The sequence below is a fragment of the Manis pentadactyla genome, chromosome 5, assembly GCF_030020395.1.
Source record: "Manis pentadactyla isolate mManPen7 chromosome 5, mManPen7.hap1, whole genome shotgun sequence".
Lineage (NCBI taxonomy): Eukaryota > Metazoa > Chordata > Mammalia > Pholidota > Manidae > Manis > Manis pentadactyla.
The window spans coordinates 58,149,828-58,167,675 of NC_080023.1; the positions used below are offsets into that span (position 1 = coordinate 58,149,828).

The following is a 17,848-nucleotide window of genomic DNA, read 5'->3' on the forward strand; positions in this document are numbered from 1 at the left end:
TGCCTAAACTGTTTGTACAAATAATATGTCTTATGCTTTTCTTTGGGGGGTCTGGAATTTTGGTGTGTACCGTGCAGAAGGTCCCTGCTTGACCATCTCTCAGTAAAAAACCTGGACACAGAGTCTCTAATGAGCTTCTCTCATAGACCTTATGTAGCATGTGTTACCACAATTCAATCCTGGGGGAATTAAGTGTGGCTTATTGGGAGAAGACTCTTGGAAGTTTGTGCCTCCTTCCCTCCAGACTTTGCCCCATTGCCATTTCCTTTTGCTGATTTTGATTTGTGTTCTTTCACTGTAACAAGTCATAGCTGCAAGTACAACTACATGATGAATTCTCTAAGTCCTCCACCTGAAGATGGTCTTGGGGACCCCAACTCAGTCTGTCTGATGTTTCCTTATGACTACATTCAGGCCATGCATTCTTGGCTGGAACACCACAGAAAAGATTTTTTTCCCAGTGGATCATATCAGGAGGCACACAACATCAATCAATCACTGGAGATGTTAACCCAGATTATTTTATCATGTTAGTGTCTATAAGGTTTCTTTACCTCAAACTGGTTGAATTCCCCTTTGTAATTGACTAGTACTTTATGGGGAGGATGCTGATATTACACCAATATCCTGTACCTATGAATTAGGGGTAATTACTGCCCATAAGAATTCTGCTTTGATCACTTTGGCACAGAAGTCTTATCTACATAGCTAGTATAGGGAGAATGTACCTGATACTTCAAAAATTGTTGTTATATAGGCACAGGATCTATATAAAGATATGACAAAAATGAAAAATGATCTCCTTCTTTCTATTCTCCTTTTTTCCTTCCTTCCTTTTCCCTCTCTTCCTTTCTCTTCCTTTCAACTTCATTTCTTCCTTTTTCTTTCCTTTCTTCTTCCTTCCACCTATTCCTCTATCCTTCCTTTTTTTATTTCAAGTCTTAATTTTTGCCTATAGTTAGTGCTGAGAAGATGCAGTTGTCATAGATTGCCATTTTTACCAGCAGATGCTCAGGAGCGTACCAAGGAGAGGCATTTGTCAATAGCTTAGCAATGGCCCCTTACAAAGTGGTGGCTTATAGGAGTTTGTGCTCAGTTACTATTTATTATTATTATTATTATTAATATTATTAGAACTAGAAATAATATGATTAGACATTACAATAAATGAATATTTTGGAGTTTGCAGTTTTTAAGTTCATTTGATGACAAATGAATTTCAATGTGAATGGTCTGTTAAAGGTAGAATAAAAAATCACTAAGGGCAAAATAGAGTTATGAAGTCATCTTAAGTATAAATATGACAAAAGAAAGGATCAGGGAATCAAATCTAGAGGTATAAACAATATACTTCTGTTTTTCAAAAAGCATTAGGGTATTGAAAGTTGACATTAAAACTTCAGAATATTGAAGCGATATTTTTATTTACTATGTCTGCTTTTGATTTTTGCACTTAAAATGATAATGTAACACCTGAAAATCAAAGAAATGGAAAACGTGATTGTGAGGGAAAGGCAAAAATGTTCAGGTTTCTTAACATAAGGGAGAAAACATAGATGAGTCCCTCTCTTTAAATGAAGAGTAGTGATGTTTGTTTGTGTAACTAACTCCATAAGCATTCTTGTTGTACTGTTTTTACTCAAAGTCCTACCATTTATGGTCTCTATCTCCCAAGAGAATCAAACAAGGAGTGACTTAGGTCACACTCGGGACTTTAGTTTTGTACTGGGTAGAATCTCTGTGAAAGTGACTAAACAGTGGAACAGGATGTCACAAAGTGTTGTGGCATCTCACTTTGGAGACCTTCAAAGTAGATCAGACAGTCAGTCATCTTTATTGCCCAGGGTTGACAATAAGGTATGCTGTCAGAATGTTTATTCAGTTGTATCCTGTTTAGATTTATTTAGGTGTAAGTAGCTATGATTAAATAGAAAGCATCCTTACTCATCTCAAGATAATTAAAAAAAAATATCCTGCAGTATTTTTCTATTATATTTCCTTTCATCTTCTTTGCTTGAGTTACTGACATATTATTTTTCTCAGTCAAAATTCTGGAACAAGGTTAGAGAAACACAATTGACGCAAGGAGAGAAATTCACTGCCTGAAGTAACCTTTCAGAAGCTAAACAATGAATACCTGTTCAGTTTAAAGATCTTTATACTTTGGAGTTTCAGCTGTATGCTTATTCCTTATTTTAAAATTAGGTTGCAGTTGTGTTTGTGTAACTAACTCCATAAGCGTTTTTGTTGTACTGCTTTTAATTACTCATTTACAAGTCTACCTTATCTACTAGTCTATTCTTGAGAATATGGAAAATGTCTCTCATCCCTTATTCAAGAAGAGTATTCCTTGACACAGTATTTCTCGTATGGTAGGGACACACTAAATGTTTATTATGCCAAAGGACAGCATTCTGTCAATACCGAAATACTAGGGTCATCTTTATTTGGGTTGCCAGCTTTACTTAAAGGCGTGTTTATGTTTAGCTCTTCAACCAAATACATGAAAATACTGAATCATGCTCTTCTTCGTTTATCTTACTTTGGAGTTTCTGTGTCATTCTCTGTCCTTAACCCAATATTTGAAGTTCTAAGCTAACAAAATTGTATTGCATAAGGTAAAAATTTTAAGAAAAACAACCATAAAGATTAAAGATAGTCAACATAGAAGTGAGTAGTAAGCTAGGTTTTCTGCAGTGACAATATATGATATTCTAAAATACATAAAAGATATATTCTAAAATATAACTGTGAAGAAAAAAAGCTCACAAAGAATGAGTTTGATGGGATTTACTTAGTTTGAATCATGATTAATATAAAATAGTCCACTAGCTATTTAAAAACACTAAATTTAAAAGCCAAATGCAAAAAGTCTTTATTTGAAGGAGCAGATAGTTCAAATATGCTCTGTATGCACATTCTTAATACACATGCGTGTATAATGAAAAAATATACATAATTATATATAGGTATAGACTGATACTCTGTATGCTTTTTATCTTTTCAATATAGATATGAATATCATTGGGCAGATGGAACAAACATAAAGAAGCCTATTAAGTGCTCTGCACCAAAGTATATTGATTACCTGATGACTTGGGTTCAGGACCAGTTGGATGATGAGATGTTATTTCCATCAAAAATTGGTATAATTGTTTTGTTTAATTGGGATCCTTCATGATTTATCTAATTGTATATGTTTTTAGAGTTTATTGGCTCTATTCCAGGAACCATATACTAGATTATAACTATCAAAATATTTGTAATTTTATACATTTAAAAGTATCCTGTCTTTTTCATACCAAGCTTAGGAACATTAAGATAAACTTCCCTATAATCTTAGGCAGTGAGAAGATTGGTGTATCTTGCATGGTAACAAAATGTAGCCTATGTTATGGAAAAAAAGAGACTGGATATTGGGTGGGCAGCCGGTATCATCTGCCACAGTCATATCCATTTGTTTAGGAAAGGAGTTGATATGACTTATATCCAGTTTTACATTATATTTGTGGCAAAGAGGGAGTTTGAATTTACAACCCATTATTGTATTAGACATACAGTAATGTCTAATTTACAGATCTTGTTCAAATTTAAAAACTTTTCCCAGTGTGAATCTTGCAGAATGTGAAGTCATGCTGGGTGAGAAGAATATAAGATTTGAGGGTTATCGACTGAATGATTTGCTTCTTTCTATTTGCTCTTAAGGGCTGACCTTTAAAGTGGAAATTGTTCACATTTAAACAGTTCAGATGATCTCAAACTTTCCACAACTACGTTTTTAGAAAATAATTAAAAATTTGTTCTTTTATCAATAAATAACATTTTGACTGTATTTTATGCTTTTAGTTTTGGGGAAGGGTTTGGTGGAGGAGACAGCAATGTAGAGAGCTGATGTTGTTCTGGATTGATTTAGAAACGTTCGTTGAATGCCTTAACTTCTTTATTGCCTTTGTAATAAAAGGTCTGTTTTTCAAGACTTGCATTACTTATGTACATTGTCATGATTTAGATAAGTGTCCTCACCTTTTCTGTTATCTCTTATCATACATTTTTTAACTTTTCATTTTGACCCAATTGTAGACTTTTAGAAAATTTACAAGAATTGTGCAAAAAATCCCTGTATATCCTTCTTCCATATTATTTGCCAACGTTTTTACCACATTCGCTTTCTCTTTATTTTTCCTTCTCCCTTTCTCCTCCCCTACCATATTCTTAGTTTTACCTGAATTGTTTGAGGGTAAGTTGCATATATGATACCTTTCTATCCATATGTTCTTCAATGTGTATTTCCTTAGAAAATCACAGTGTAACTGTCAAAATCAGGAAATTAACACTGATACAATAATGTCTACTTTACAGATCTTGTCCTAATTTTAAAAATTTTCCCAGTAATGTCCTTTTTTTCTCCAGTAACATCTTTTATAGAATATCTTTGACATTTGTTTTCATTCAGTTGTCATCTCTTTAGCCTCCTTTAGTGTAGAACATGTATGCTTCAATCTTTTTGGTCTTTCTTGACACTAATATTTTTGAAGAGTATAGGCATATTATTTTATATAGTGTCCCTTCATTGTGGTTTGTCTCATGTTTCCTTATGACCTATAATATTTTTAAATGAGTGGTAGGCAATGTGAAAACATTAACCTCAGTAGTACCAGTGGTTTGCTTGTGTTTTGCCAATCTGGATCAGTTAGCCAGTATAACAAAGAATGCGGAAATCTGTATATTTCTAGTTTTGTATTTGTTTTATGCTGTAAAAATGCTCTAATCCATAAAACATTGAGCCTAATTGAGTAGAGACTGCAGCTAATTTCAAAATAAATATAGACCTGGAGTAGTAATGAAATTTTTCATAGAAACAGTATAAAAATATAATTGCAGGCTTTTTAAACAAAATTGAACATGGTTAATACATTTTTTGTATTCAGCAAATATTCATATTGAGACTTAGTGTTAATAAATGTGAGGATATGAGTGTGAGTTTTAGCTCCATTACTATCTTCATCAGTTTCATTTTAAATAAAATGGTGACATAAGGGGCTATGCTGAAGACTAGTTCTTATTCCATAGAAGCTTTGAAGTTTATTTTCATTTGTGATATTTTGCTGAAAATTACAGTAGATATGTTAAATAATAATTCATAAATATTTGCTTCAGCCTTGTCTTAATTTATGTTGTGGTTTGCTGACAAACTCGTATTTCCTTGTCTGGTCTCTTGTTAATAGAGGGGGGTGTTTATCTATTTATTAGGTGTCCCATTCCCAAAGAATTTCATGTCTGTGGCAAAAACTATACTCAAACGCCTCTTTCGGGTTTATGCTCATATTTATCATCAGCATTTTGACCCTGTGATCCAGCTTCAGGAGGAAGCACATCTCAATACATCTTTCAAGCACTTTATTTTTTTCGTTCAGGTAAGTTGAATTAGGATGTCTTTTTTCCTCAGTAAAGCCTGTATGTACAGAGTTCTGAGGTGACTACTACACCCATACTGTCAGGGTAAGATTTGCCATAGCTCTCTGGTCTTCATCCTCTTCTATACTTGCAATGCTGATAATGACTGGTCTTTTGTTTCTGAATTCCATCCATCTCCAAGTGGGAGGCATGCAAGTCCAAAACGGATCTGAGAGGTCTCGCCTTGCTTTGCTTTGGTCAGCAGGCTGTAGTGGAGGGGCTGAATGAGGAACCTGGCTAGTTTGGCTGACCTGTAGGTTAATTTAGTCACACTTGAGCATTTTAGTACTTGTCCTACACCTCTTAACCATCAATTCCGACCTACTCTGTATCTTTTTTAGCATACTGTGGCCTGGAAATGAGCTTTGAATATCATACCTTTTTCCTTCCTTTTTAAAACCATATAAAACCATATCTGAATAATATTTGTTAGGTGCTGTTCATTATGTTCAAGGGGGGGAAAAATGTCCCCCAGAGCATTGCTGTTGCAGGCCCAATGTTAGTCTTTGATCTGGATCCTTAGTTGACCTCCTCTTCTGTCTCTTGTCAGTTCGCAGAGAATTGGTTTTAGAGATGTAGACCAAGAGGAGTGAGGATATTCTCATCTTGCTACTATGATAATTAGAGAACTAATGTGCAGGAATGAAAAAGAAGGGGAAGTGGATAAACTGACCAGCTTTTTCTCTATGGAGGTTGAGAGGGCAGATGGTAGGCAGAAATCCAAGGCTTGAAACTGTTGTTTTGTAAAACTGTGCACATATATTTATAAATGCCTTCCCTGCATTTAATCTCCACGAAAGAAAAATGTGTCTCTTTTCCCTCTATACACTCCTCACACTGAAGGCATACATTTTGGGTCTTAGTTTCACCTATATAAATACATTTTAGGAGATTAACTAGTCCAAATTCTCTCTGAGCGATTGCTTTACTGTGGTGTCCCATCTATAGTATTCTATAGAAACAAAGAAAATGTTATCCTGAAGTTTTCATCTGTGCTGATTTAGACAGAACATGATTGCTAAAGTTCAGGTTTTAGCAGTTTAGGGGAGGATACGGATATTTTTCCCCCAGAAGGGTTAGTTTTACTTTACTGTATGATTTTAAAATATGCTGTACCTCCCAATCCCTACCAAATAGTAGGGGATTGATACATGGCGTTTACCACATCTGAAAAGATTTACATCTCAAGATACTGTGACTTTAAAGATAGGTCCATTAGTTATATAGTATCACCCCTTGATTGAGTAAGAGGGGCCTGTGCCCTGTGCCCTACAATTGAGAGAATCCTCCTCTGGCCCTTTTCTAGCTGAACCCTTCCCCACAGAGTGAGGAATCCATGAGGCCAAGACCATACCTCCTAGATCTCTTCTGGTGTGTGCATGGGTACAAGACCTCAGAATTCACTGCCCACAAGGTCCCAAGCTTATTTCCAGGGTCTCTATGGATCATTTCCTTGGGCCCATTATTTCAAGGGAAGGTCATATATGATATGCATACCTCTAGACCTAAGGGGTTGCCAGATGGTAGCTGTTTATGAGGGTGTGTTGACATTGCCGATATAAGCCAGGGACAGTGTCCATACTCCTGACTGCAAGGTCCTTTGAAGTGTGCAGGATGGAGCGGAGAGTTGGAAGATGAGGGAGGTTTACTAAGAGCCAGGAATTGGCACTCCTTATGTCACTACTTTCCAGTGCAGGCTCCTCAGACATCTAAGAATTCTAAATTTGCGTCTGCTTTCCTGTAATTATGAAGGTATATTTGTTAAGACAGGAGCGTAGAATATGTCTTATTTGACAGCATATTAGCTTAGTGTAAAATTTACTTATTTAGTCATATGATTATGACTATGTCCGGGTTCTTAGTTCAGATCCCTCAAATCTTAAAAGTAGGCTTGTTATTAAAAGCCTCTTAATACTTCTCCCAAGTACTTACTGTACTGCATGGCACGTGACAGATACTAATAAGTGGAAGAAATTGGGAGCTCAGAATGCTGCTCCAGAATATCAGAAGTATAGATGTCCACTAGCCTTCTAATTTATAGTTCAGGGGAAATCTATTCAAAATTGACCTTCAGAATGACAGGGGTGGAACTTCTAAAGAAGTACAAATTAAATCCAGGCTTTGGCTTTCTTACTTGTTCTTTATAGGATTTTATTTATCATTTGTGGACTCAACATTATTCATGTTATTTTCATACTACAACTCATGATACCTTGCAGATCACTAACTCTTTTACATTTTGTGTAATGCCAAAATTTGCCTGAGATGCTAGATTTTTTGATTCCTACTTGGTTGAGTATTTCTAAATGGTGCTCAGGTTATTCATGTAACAGAAAGCAGCAACTCCTATTTACCAAGTGTTCACTTTGTGTGAGGGATTACATGAAGTAGTGAACATATGGTATCACATTTAGTTCCCACAATAATTTTATGAGGTAGAGAGATTTATCATATTATTAATGATGAAAACATAGTATCAGAAGTAGTTAATGTGATTTGTGTAGGACACAGAGCTAGGGAATAAAAAAATATTTTTTTGAAGAAAAGATGAGTTTTATTTAATTTAAAAGCTATAATTAAGCATTATTAGTGAAAATCTGCTTTAGAATGAAATGTAAATGATACATTTTGCTATTCTGCCTTTCTTTATCATACATAGGAATTCAACCTTATTGATAGAAGAGAACTTGCACCACTCCAAGAACTGATTGAAAAACTCACCTCAAAAGACAGATAAAAGGATGCAGAGCTGTGCAAATTGTTCCTCACATGAAGCTGTGTGGAGTGCATTTGTATTTTGTATTTTATTTTTATCTCAGTTGTTTTTGTCTTAGTTTTGGGGGACTTGTTTGGGTTCCTTTTTCTTTATCCTGAATAAATGAAACCATGTTCTGTTGCTAGAGGAAACCAAGAACCATTCTCTATACATTTGATGGGGTAAATTTTGTCTTAGTGGCATATAGTATTTTTTTTAAACTTGGTTTTGATTACCTATAAATTTTTGATATATTGTGTGTTGAAAGAAAATCCTTATTGATTGGACTACTGATGGATGGGAGTTCTATGTTGGGTAAATTGTGGCCGATTTTCTAAGTCCCCAAAAGATGTATGTTTTTAAGTGCCTTGGCAGGCTCACTCCTGAAGTGTGAAACACAGACATAGAACTGAGTAGGGCTTGAAACAATATTAGGATTATTACCCAGGGCACTTACTGATGCATGTTTTAGTATATCTATGATAAAAGCCATACTACCTAAAGTCATGATCTCCAGCTTTTACTACATTGAAGAAACACAGTTTGTAAAGGTATGCATGTAGAACAACAAAACTAGTATTTCTTAATTATTTTTTATATTGATGGTAATTCTGTTCAACAAATGCTTAAAATTCTTCAAGCAGGTCTTTTTCCATCTCTTGATATTTGTGATATTGATACTTTAGGATGTTAAAGTATATTATCTATTGCATTTTGGCTTATTTCTACATGTTAACTGTGTTGTTATGTGTAAAAATTTGGGTTGTATATAGGTCTGCCGTCTTCAGAGGTGATGCTGAACTGTGAGGTTTCTTAGCAATTGCCAAATGAGCCATAAGTCTGCAGAATCCCCTTCTACTTCTGAAGAGTTGGGAAAAATAGTGTTTGTTTTGGGGGGGAGTGGTTAGTTTGTACAGGAGTTAGGGATGTAATTAAGTATGGGGAGTCATGTTAAAGAAAGTCCTATCTTAAAATCTTTGAATAGAATGGCATGAAGATTTTAATCAATTTCTTTTAAACAAAGTCTTAGAAACTTATTTTAGGAATTAACTTCCATGAGAAGTAAAAATAAATAATTAATTTTAGATATAGACATCAAACATGCAATTTAAGGACTGTTTGGGAAATAGATCACTTTCTAGCATTTCCATTCAGTGAATGGAGCTGATGTTTGCCTCTCATTTTAAAATGATGCAGTACCTTCTTTGCTTACCATAGGCCCAATGTGAAGCACTCTGACTTCTGATTTTTCTACTGTGAAAGTAAATCTTTTTCTTTGCATTGTTAGTAGCAACAAAAGTATTAATTCAGTAGTTACTTTTAATTTGCTATGACTTTCTAGTGAATTATTCTCATAAGTAAAAAATTCAGAAACTTAGCTTTCAAAGTAAATATTAAAATTTTTCACTTAAGTTTTATGCTTGACAAATATCCTTTTCAGGGTTCTAGTTTTAATTTTGTCATTTTTGGTAAAGCTGTGTCATTCAATTAGAAATAATATATTCTTCCTTCAGTTAGAAATATATACCTTTTTGTAGAATAGAAATCTTACTATGAAACTGTATTGACTAGAAACACTTAGTAGAAAATAATCTAAAGTGAAATCCATTTGTTTTTGCTGTTAACAAGTAGAGCAGTGATACAATATAATGCCATTACAATTAGTGTCACCAGGAGCTGCCTTTTTCCCCATTTCATTTCTAGCAGTCATTCTCCAAGTACCAACAGAAGAAGGAACAGGAGAGCCTGGCGGAGGCAAATGTATTTGACATTCATTGGTAATGCTTATTTATAAACTGCAGGGGGAACTAGCCGATTTTCTAAAACAAGTATTTTAGTATCCAGAAAGGTAATGTCAGCCTCTATGAGTTGATTCAGAAGTAAAATTTGGCATCAAGTGATTTTGGGTCCTATTTATTTAGGAAAATGAAACACGTGATTACTCAGTAGTTTTCCAAAATGCATTTGACTTCATATCAACCTAGTAACAAAGGGGTTGCAATAGCCAAGTGTAGAGAGAATAGTAAAAAATTGTTCTTGCTCTTTAAAGTCTTATACAGTAGTACACTGTAAAAATGGAAAAGTTACTGTAAAATAATGTTTAGTAGTAGGGTCTACTTTCCCATCGTAGTATAGGAGTTTGTTGTCACTGTGCCAGAATCTCAGGTGCCTGCTTCTGAATATTCCTTTTGGAAGTAAGGAGATAATGTATGTGTATATATGGTCACAAAGTAGAGAAGTTCTCCCAGGAAGAGAGTCCTGGCATTGTACATGGTGTTACATGGCTACAAGGAAACACTCACCAAAGCCTGTGAGAAACAACTGATTTAATAATAAGTTGCTTTGATTCGGTTGGTTCCCATGAGCATTAATGAGATGCTGTTTGTAAAATAAGAATTGAATCTTGGTTTTGCAGCAGAGTTTGCTTATAAATGTCTGTTGGATTCTCTTCAGGTCTCTTAATTTATAAATAAGCAAGATAATGATTTTCTCCCTTGGCTCTTTATACAGAGATACAAAGCAGAAGTTGGTTTTTGCATCTGCTGATAAAAGCATAAAATATAAGGTTGTAAGTTAATATATTATTTTGATCACAATGCTTTGGGTAAGTGTAGATATGAAGTGAGTTTTAGGAATTATTTTAAATGATGGAGTAGTGGTGTTGGAGAGAAATTAGTAACAGAGTGGAAATCTTTTAGTTAGCAGTAGGTGCCGCCACTGGCTTTTATTTGATGACTTGATTATTCTGCTGCCCATAAAAACCATGGCATCAGACTGCACTCAGACATAACCCTGTGTTAGCTAGAGAGGCTCTGGAGGTCAGTTTACCTCAAATTGAAAGACTCCAGATTGTAATCTCTTCTACCTTTGTCATTCGTGAATTCTAAATGGTCAGCATAAAATGTATTAGGTAAAAGAATATGTGTTTGTTCAGTGTATAATATATCACACTGAGTTACTGCCTGGTTTATCAGTAATGATGATAAAGTACTACAATCTCTTATATTCAGAAAATGCAGATTATGTGGATAGTTATATTTTACATGTAATCACGAGGCTCCATTTGATGTATTAGCATTTTCCTTGCTTATGGGAAAATAGCAAAATGACAGCTTTTATACCTTTGTCTACACCCTCTCTGAGAGAGGTTTTGATAACCACTGAAATGGTAAAAATTGTGAGATACAATTATTAAGTTATAGAACTTTCTTTTAAATATGTCATGCCTTAAACATCCAAATGAGAGTTGATCTTCAAAGTGGTTCCTTTGGGAGCACTATGTATTCCAGCTATACTACAAAGGTGTAATGTTTTTGGAATGCTTTCAGAGATGCCTTGAGAATTGCTTTACTACTATGCAAGAAAATCTGTTTCATCATTTTAGTTGCACCAGAAATTTTTGGCAGCTTCAAATGACCTATCTCATTTTCCAAACCAACTCTACTGGTTTTTTTAGAACTAATCCATAAGGGAAATTCAAAAAGAATATGCCATAGGCTCTGAATTTGCAGAAGAGAACGTTTTGAGCATTAGTAGCATCATTTCATAAAGGAATAGTTTCCTGATGTCACTACTTTGAAGTACACAGTATTATCATTTGGGTGTATAGGGTTTTTTAAAAATTTAATTACCTTACAGTTCAATATAACAAAAAAAATCAGTCTTTCTCATTTTCTATATTTTGTTCCTTTCCTTGATACCTCTTGAATCTTTCTTGACTAGGATAGTTTTGATTGAAGGGATAGTAAAAAAAAAGGTGGATCCAATATGTAACAAAGAAGTAGCTTAAGGAAACAACAGCCTTTACCTCCATCCTTTTTTTTTTTCTTTTTAACATTTTTCACTCAACTGAACAGTTTGAATTTATAGACTGGAGATCACTGTACAAAGAAATTGAAATAAATTTTATATAATATGTTGAGTTTTAAGCCTACATATCACAGATAGAATGTTTAAAATTGTGTAATCATTTCATACATCATTTATAACTTTAGAATTTTGAATGTCTCTTTAAAAGGTATGGGACCAGTAGTATATTTGTAATTTCAAAATCTGACTGTATACGAAGAGGAAAACTTATTTTGAAATTTATCTGCCATATTAAAGACTATACCAATTCTTAGAAATGCTATTCTAGATCTATACTTCAAGGACTAATCCTAAAATATCTAAATATCACAGTTTGTCATAATGTTAAGACTCACCATAGGAATTACTGTTGCTTAGCTATCAGTTTAATGGTATATGAGATAAATATGTAGAGGTAAAGCTATGTCAAGATTTAACAGAAAAATTTAAGGTATAAGAACAATTCTGACTGTAGACAATTTGAAATTTTAAGGCTTTGCTTTTGAGCTAATCATAGAGAAAAATTGATTTTGAAGGTATAAAATGTACCATGTCTGCCATTTGTAGCTAAACTGACAAATGTTGCCAGAAGAAATTACAGATTAAAATATTGAGTACTCTCAGCTTTGCAAGTGTGACACCAATTTTTTTTTCTGTCTATAATTCTATACAGTAGAAAATTTTGAATGATAGTTCTCAAAGATAGTGAAATTGCTGGTCTTTTCCAGCTGTATGTTTACTTGTCATCTCCTTCTCCTTGGAGGTAAACTTCTTCCTTATTGCTATTGACTTTCCATTATATCCCCACCCCCCACCCTGCCCCCAAAGCACTTGGACAACAGAACAGGTTGTACAGGTCCTCATTTTTAGTGGTACTTGCTGTCAGTACATATGTTTCAGCTGAACTATTGGAAAATACAATTTCATATGCTTTTTTGGTTTGTTTGACAGCTTTCTTTAAATTATTATGTCACTGAAGCTGAAAGTGATATAAATGTATAAATTAATGATATAAATTAAAAATTTTTGTTAATATTTAATTTTTCTCATTAAAATACTATATGTGAGTTTTACTGGTTTGCATGTTTTCATTTTTATTTTGTTTTTGAAATAATTATACAGGTTGTAAAATACATTAGTACATTTTCAATTTAAGAACACATAACTATTTTTAAAGGAAATAGTTTTTTATAGCCATTAAATTGTATTTGTTATTTTTGTACATGCATAATAACTAGGGTGGTTCAGGGCACTAATCTTGTGGGGAACACTTAACTTTTGTTTTATTTGAACTTTTCCTATACATTATTACTTAAAATTATCCAATAATAGCATCATGAAATCTAGGTGGAGAGAGAATACAATAAACATGAGAACACTTAAAGATTGAATAGCAATCATTTCTGAGGACAAAAGCAGAATACTGCCAGTGCGCTGTAATAGAAGCACAGGGGCAGCACTCACACTGTGCAAGCATTGCAGAAAATGTGAAAAGACAGGGATCCTGCTGTCATGGAGACAGTTTCTCTCTGTATTAAAGTAGCTAGAAGGGAAAAAATGGTCTAAAAATATGAAATGCAGTGTGGGCGCTATATTGTAAACTATGAAGATTACTCAAATTGAAGTTATTAATCAAAGTTTACTTCATTTTTATTTTAAAAGATACTGAATGTCAGAAAATCTGTAATATGTTTTAATTGAGAGATGTAAATAATGTATATAGACTTGTATGTGATGGGATGGGAAATATTTAAATTCTAGGTTTTTTTAAAGGAAGAAACAAAGTTTATTAAAAAGATAAATAGTTATATTTGGCCATGAATCCTGATTTTGCATTACTGTTTATTTTTGCTTTAGGATTCCTACACTGAACAAATTTCTAGAGAAATATTGAAGGTATGAAATACACTGAACATATAAAATTTGTTAGGCATTGCTCTTTGCCACATCTACTGCAAGAATGAAGACCATTCTCAGCAACCAGACTGTTGGGTTTCCAGAAAATGTCAACATTACTCTGAAGGGACACACAGTTACTGTAAAGGGCAGAACGACTTCAGTCACATCAATGTAGAGCTCAGTCTTCTTGTAAAGAAAAAGAGGCTCTGGGTTAACAAATGTTGGGAAAATAGAATGGAACTGGCTATAGTTCACACTCTAGTCACATACAGAACATGATCAAGGGTGTTACAGTGGGCTTCCCTTACAAAATGAAGTATGCTCACTTCCCTATCATCATCATTTTTCTCTGGAAGGGAAAAAATGGTCTAAAAATATGGAATGCAGTGTGGGCGCTATATTGTAAACTATGTTGAAATCCAAAATTTCTTGGGGGAAAAATATATCCATGGGGTTCGGATGAGGTCAGGCATTGCTTGTTAAGTATCTCAGACCCAGAAAGATGAGTTGATTCTTGAGGGAAATGACATTGAACTTGCATCAGATTCAGCTGCTTTGATTCTGCAAACCACAACAGTTAAAAATAAGCATATCAGAAAAATTTGGATGTCTATGTTTCTGAAAAAAAAAGTTTCAGTAGGCTGATGATGAGTAAGATCTAAGTTGTGCAGCTACAGAAATGGTGAAATGCCATGATTCCTTAGACTTATTTGTGGTATTTTAAGGATGCACTAAAAACCTTATTGATTTGGGGAAAAAAAATTGTTGAGCATTATTTATTTATTTTGGTATCATTAATATACAATCACATGAGCAACATTGTGGTTACTAGATTCCCCCCATTATCAAGTCTATTTTTTATAAGGTTCACAACAACCCTGGAAGTTAGTATCTCAATATCTTACATACTAGAAAACTAAAGCTCAAACATTGCGTAAGTCACTGATTAGGAAGGACTAAGGTTTAAAAACCCAAATATGCTTGACCTTGAAGCCAATACTTTTGTTTTCATTAAATATACTATTACCATGAGAACCGTTAGCAAAATAATTAAACTTTCCATCAAACTAACATTCTCTAATATTGTGTCTTTGTTAGGGACCATTAAACAATAAACAGTATCAATCTTCATTTTACCCTGATAACCTAAATTCCAAAAGGAAATAAGTATTTTAGAGTATTCTCAGAATATCAATATTTAGAGGTGTTTATGTTTAGACCATCAGGTTAAGAATATTTTGGTGATAGTAGCCACAGTCACCCAGTCACTAATTGGTATTTGAGAAAAAGACTAGTAGTAGAAATGCTAGTCTGTGCTGATGTGGATTCTGTCTTCATACTTTAATAATTTTTTTAAACCAGTTTATTCTGCACATCCAGTATATACAAATCATCTATGTGTAAAGACACTCATAAAAATTAAATTTTGATAATTAGGTTCATTTGCCTTATACTAAATTTAAATAGTTAATTCATTATATATTGTTTGGAATGATTTGAAAAAGCGTCCACCAACCATGTGTAATGTTTTTACACCCCCATTTTAAACAACATAAACAGTTGTGTCACATTTTCCTGATGACCTACTTTCACCTTTACGAGCATGCAGCAAAATATAGCTTCTTTAGCTAATGAGCTGTATAGGGCTGATGGCTTCCTCCTATGCACTGCTAATAAGTTAATTTGCTATCTTCAGATTTGCTCAAAGTAGTATGACTCCCAACTTTTGCGTTCAGGATGGATTCTGCATCCTTATGTTTAGTAGGCAATAGTGAAGGTTGCAAGTAGAAATTTATAACCAAGCTTATTAAGTTGTTAAACGTTTCACAGAAGTTTCTTGAATTGATGTATATTACCAATATTCAGGGCCTCTTATTTTTTCTGCCTTAATCATTTTCTGAGTTGGTTTAGTGTTTTCTTAATAAATTTGTGTGTTACCAGTGAGGACCCTAGGACCCTGTCTCATTATTAGTTACACCAGCATTCTCACAGGCAAAAAGGAATCACCAAATAATTTCTGGCCAGGAATGGTTAAGATGGTAGCATGCTCACAACTGGTTGGGTGCTCCAGTACCATCATTTATCTGCAATTCCAAAATCCAAAAAGCTCAGAAAAATATTTTCTTGAATTCAGTGCAGTTATCCTGATATTTGAGAGTAATAGTAGTTACCCCAGTTAATGCGAAATCTCTTAGGTTTCACTGCAAAATATTAGTGTCTTTAACACCTCTTCAGGAGGTTGAGTGATGGTTACATAGTCTATGTAGTTTATGATTATTTTCTAAAATCCAAAAAACTTTGAATTCTCAAACAGATTTGGTGCAGGGTTTCAGATAAGAGACTGTAGACAAAAATCAGGGAGGTGCTTTTAAAAACACTTTTCTGTGGTGTCTTGTTACCCACAGGTTATGTAGGAAAACAGGGTATTATGCCAGACTTGATGCCAAGAGAACAAGGTTCCCTGTTTCCCCCATTACTTCATTTGTATTTTTGAAGTACCCTCTTAAGCTTGGAAGGAACTCAGGTTCTCACAGCCAGAAATGCAGAGATGGAATATGAAACCAGTCTTTAATTTTCCAGTGCTTAAACTCTTAATCACTGCAATATACTACTTTTGTGGGTTTTGGTTTTATTTTTTGGAAAACACACTTAGGGATTTCTACTTCTCAATTCCAAACATCTTTATCAGATCCATGTGGGAGTTCAGTTCTATTTTCTTTCTGTTTGACCGTCTCAGAGATTCACTCTGCCTTTCTCCTTTCTCAGTAAGTTAACCATGTCATGGGTTTTTCCCTAAGCCTGGGTGTGAAATCTAGTATCTAGTAACTTTCCCAGCTTCCGTGCCATCCCAGACAAGCATTCAGGCCTTTGTCATTTCAAGGATCTTGCTGCTCATCCCTGTGGGGATAAAATAACAAAATAATACAGAGAAGTCACAAAGAATGATATTTGCTGGTTTAGCTGAGTTCCCTGTGGAATCACATTTTGATTTCTGCCTTTATTTCTGAGAACAGATTCATCATTTACCCCTCTTCTGACTCCACCTTTAGAAGCATTTCAGGTCTGATGATAGCTGCAACGTGAAAAACAATAACAAAGCCTTTGGTTTCTGTAGACAATATGAACTTAGGAACTTCTAGACTGCATACTGTCCTGTTTATTTGATCTTCACCACTACTAAAAATGAATTCCTTTGGGCATTTCTCCACTGCATGTGCCCCCAGCTAGATAAGTCTTCTAGCAGAGTACATGGTACATAAGCAAGCATTCAAAAATTCAACATTTGTTAACTATGTGCCAGGTGCAGGGCATGCAGTTAATTAAGCTATAGTCCTGCTGAACAGAAATCTACCCAGTGCGGTAACTTCTACATAGAATTGCTGGGGTGGAAAAAATTGTCCTCTTCCCTTCTAGGTTCTTAGGCTTTCTGATAATTGACACAAGACAGATGAAGAGGACAGAAACTACATACATACAAGGGCCCCACAAAAATAGGAGACTCAAAAGTGACCAAAGCAGGATGTTTTTATACCTCTTAGTAAAAGAAATAAATTTGTTAACTGACCAAAGTAAATTGGTGAAATAACAAGGTCTGTTTATCCTTCTCAGTCCTAAATTCCCCAGCTCTTGTGATAAGGATGTCATTCTACCTCCTGGTACAGGGTACCTTTCACTTAGGAGATTTATCTCCTTTCAGGAGGAAAAAAGGATGGTCAGAGTGTCCTTGCATTGGCTATTTCCTAACAGCTTTAGTTCAAAATAATCAATATGCCAAAGTGGCGTTTTTGGGGGAGGGGGACAGTTTGCCCCTGAAGCATAAATCGAACAGCAAGGGTAATGAGAGCAGGAAAAGCTTGCTATAGGGTGGTGTCTTGACTCTAAATTCTAATC

General features: G+C 34.5%; 1 protein-coding gene across 2 annotated transcripts in view; it reads left to right on the forward strand.

Annotated features, from left to right (window-relative positions):
• Positions 1-13,880, forward strand: part of MOB1B (MOB kinase activator 1B) — a 51,125-nt gene extending 37,245 nt beyond the window's left edge. The window contains exons 4-6 of one of the 2 annotated variants that reach the window (XR_008997753.1): positions 3,013-3,146; positions 5,337-5,414; positions 8,114-8,133. Coding sequence is in view for 1 of the 2 variants with exons in the window: in XM_036879004.2 (XP_036734899.1) it covers positions 3,013-3,146; positions 5,251-5,414; positions 8,114-8,191 (376 nt within the window). In the remaining variant the exon portion in view is untranslated. Of the gene's footprint in view, positions 1-3,012; positions 3,147-5,250; positions 5,415-8,113 lie in introns of both variants that reach the window. The other variant, XM_036879004.2, reaches the window with a different exon arrangement.
• Positions 13,881-17,848: the final 3,968 nt, after the last annotated feature.